This window comes from Bison bison, unplaced genomic scaffold (assembly GCF_000754665.1).
Source record: "Bison bison bison isolate TAMUID 2011002044 unplaced genomic scaffold, Bison_UMD1.0 scf7180017864481, whole genome shotgun sequence".
Taxonomy (NCBI): Eukaryota; Metazoa; Chordata; class Mammalia; order Artiodactyla; family Bovidae; genus Bison; species Bison bison.
In genome coordinates this window covers 57,621-59,965 of record NW_011495041.1, presented here as the reverse complement: position 1 = coordinate 59,965, position 2,345 = coordinate 57,621, and the positions used below count along the sequence as shown (strand labels likewise).

At 39.9% G+C, this 2,345-nt stretch overlaps 1 protein-coding gene across 1 annotated transcript; it reads left to right on the top strand.

Annotated features, from left to right (window-relative positions):
• The first annotated feature begins 519 nt into the window (after window positions 1-519).
• LOC105004654 (olfactory receptor 5W2-like) lies at window positions 520-1,458 on the top strand. The gene has a single exon (XM_010862328.1). The coding sequence runs from the start codon at window positions 520-522 to the stop codon at window positions 1,456-1,458; it is 939 nt and encodes a 312-aa protein (XP_010860630.1).
• Window positions 1,459-2,345: the final 887 nt, after the last annotated feature.

Genomic DNA, 2,345 nt, shown 5'->3' with positions numbered 1-2,345 from the left:
GTGTTAGTCACTCAGTTGTGCCTGACTCTGCGACCCCATGGACTGTAGAGCCCACCAGGATCTTCTGTTCATGGAATTCTCCAGGCAAGAATACTGGAGTGGATAGCCATTCCCTTCTCCAGGGTATCTTCCTGACCCAGGGATCAAACCCAGGTATCCTGCATTGCAGGTTAATTCTTTACCATCTCAGCCATCAGGAAAGCCACAAACATGGTCATAAATACTACACAAGTTGGATTGAAAACAGTCTGATTTAGTTTGGATGAAAGGGCACTGCAAAACTATACAGTGCTTTGCAAATGTATTGTTGTCAATTTTTTTTTTTCATTTAAACAAAATTGGAGAATATTTCTCAGAGTCTGTTGGCCTCATGCAGTCCTAGGAAGGTCTGTCTCTTTTCTTGATTACTTACATCTACAAAAGGACCAGGGGTTTAACTATAATGATAGTAAATTGACATATTTACCCTCCATTTCCATTTCTTCTTTCACAACCAGGAATTTCCCAACAGACTGAGTGATGAGTGCTGAGAACTGCACTGTGTTTGCGGACTTCATATTCTTAGGCCTTTCCGGTAGACAAGATGTGCAGCAGGGGCTCTTCCTGCTCTTCCTGCTGGTTTATGGCATAACTGCAGTTGCCAATGTCGGGATGGTCCTGCTGATCAAGAGGGACCCCAGACTGCACACACCCATGTATTACTTCCTGAGCAATCTGTCCTTCTGTGACATTTGCTATTCTTCTACTATCTCTCCCAAGATGCTGGCTGATTTCTTATCCGAGCAAAAAAGGATTCCATATGATGTATGTGCCATCCAGATGTACTTTTTTGGAGCCTTTGGAGATGTGGAATGTCTCATGTTGGCTGTCATGGCTTATGACCGTTATGTGGCCATTTGCAATCCACTTCTTTATACAATTGCCATGTCCAGGGGAATCTGTACCCAGCTTGTGGTTATTGCCTACATCGTAGGCTTGGTTGATTCAGCAATCCATACCTGTTGTACATTTCAGTTGTCATTCTGCAATTCCAATATCATCAATCACTTTTTCTGTGACATCCCACCCTTATTAGCCCTCTCCTCCTCAGATGCATCCATCAATGAGATAGTGATGTTCACATCTAGTAGCTGTGTTGTGGGGACCAGCATTATCACTGTCCTCCTCTCCTACAGCTACATCATAACAACCATCCTTAGGATGAACTCAGCCGAGGGGAGATGCAAAGCTTTCTCTACATGTGCTTCCCACTTAACCGCTGTGGCTATATTTCATGGCACACTCCTGTTCATGTATTTCAGACCCAGCTCCAGTTACTCCATGGACACAGACAAAACGGCCTCTGTCTTTTACACAGGTGTCATCCCCATGTTAAACCCACTGATCTATAGCTTAAGGAATAAGGATGTAAAAGGTGCCCTAAAAAAAGCAACCAGCACTAAATTATGTTCTGGGTGATACAGTACTTTCATCCTAAAGTATTTAAAGATTCTAAGAGAAGCAGTGCAGGAACTTTGACATATAGTACAGTTTCTGAATATTTTCCACTACTTACACTTTCACCTAAGTCAGTTTAGGGAACAGTCATTACATTAAACTCTGCAAACTAAGGAAGAGTGGTAATAGGATCACTCTTCTGTTTTGCAGAGAGGGTTTTTTACACCTCTTTTTTCTTTTCTTGGAGAAGTCTCAGCGAGATGTCACACACAGAGCAACCCCCGACCCATGTTAATTTGACTTACCTTCCTAAAGGCGCCTATTTATTTATTATATTTTTAACAATAGGCTTAATAAACTTGCTGAGTCAGATGGGAGTGTTAGTGGGTCAAATTAGGTTTGTTTATATCCTTTTTATGTATTTGTTTCACCCTAACAAAGCTCCATCATAACATTTAGAAGCAAATAATTTGTAAGTAAGACTGAATGAGAAATTTATCTCTCTAGACTAAATATTCCATAAAAGTTTGAGTTTGGTCCTTCCTGTCTAGTTCACTGTTGTCTACCATTTACAATGCTTACCTTCAGGATGAAATTCAAAAATATTTAATGAATTAGCCTGAAAAACTAATTAAAAAATTGAACCTTTGTAAATTTATTAAAAAAAACAATCATTTCCTTAATTTCATTCTAGTCTGTTCACTTTAGGTGAAATCCACCTGCACTGTTTTATTTTGCCTTAGGCAAAAATGAGAATCTGGGACAAGAATCATTTGATGTAAAAATCTGCTCAGTTTCTCTTCATTCTGCTTCAGTTATTATCACCAAACATCCCCTGTTTTTCCAGAAACCACTGGAGAGGACTTTGTTAATGAAAACTATTGCCTGCCACATCAGTAAACAAAGGA

Excerpts from the sequence above, each read along its gene's own strand:
- LOC105004654 (XM_010862328.1), top strand. The coding sequence starts at position 520 with ATGAGTGCTGAGAACTGCACTGTGTTTGCGGACTTCATATTCTTAGGC.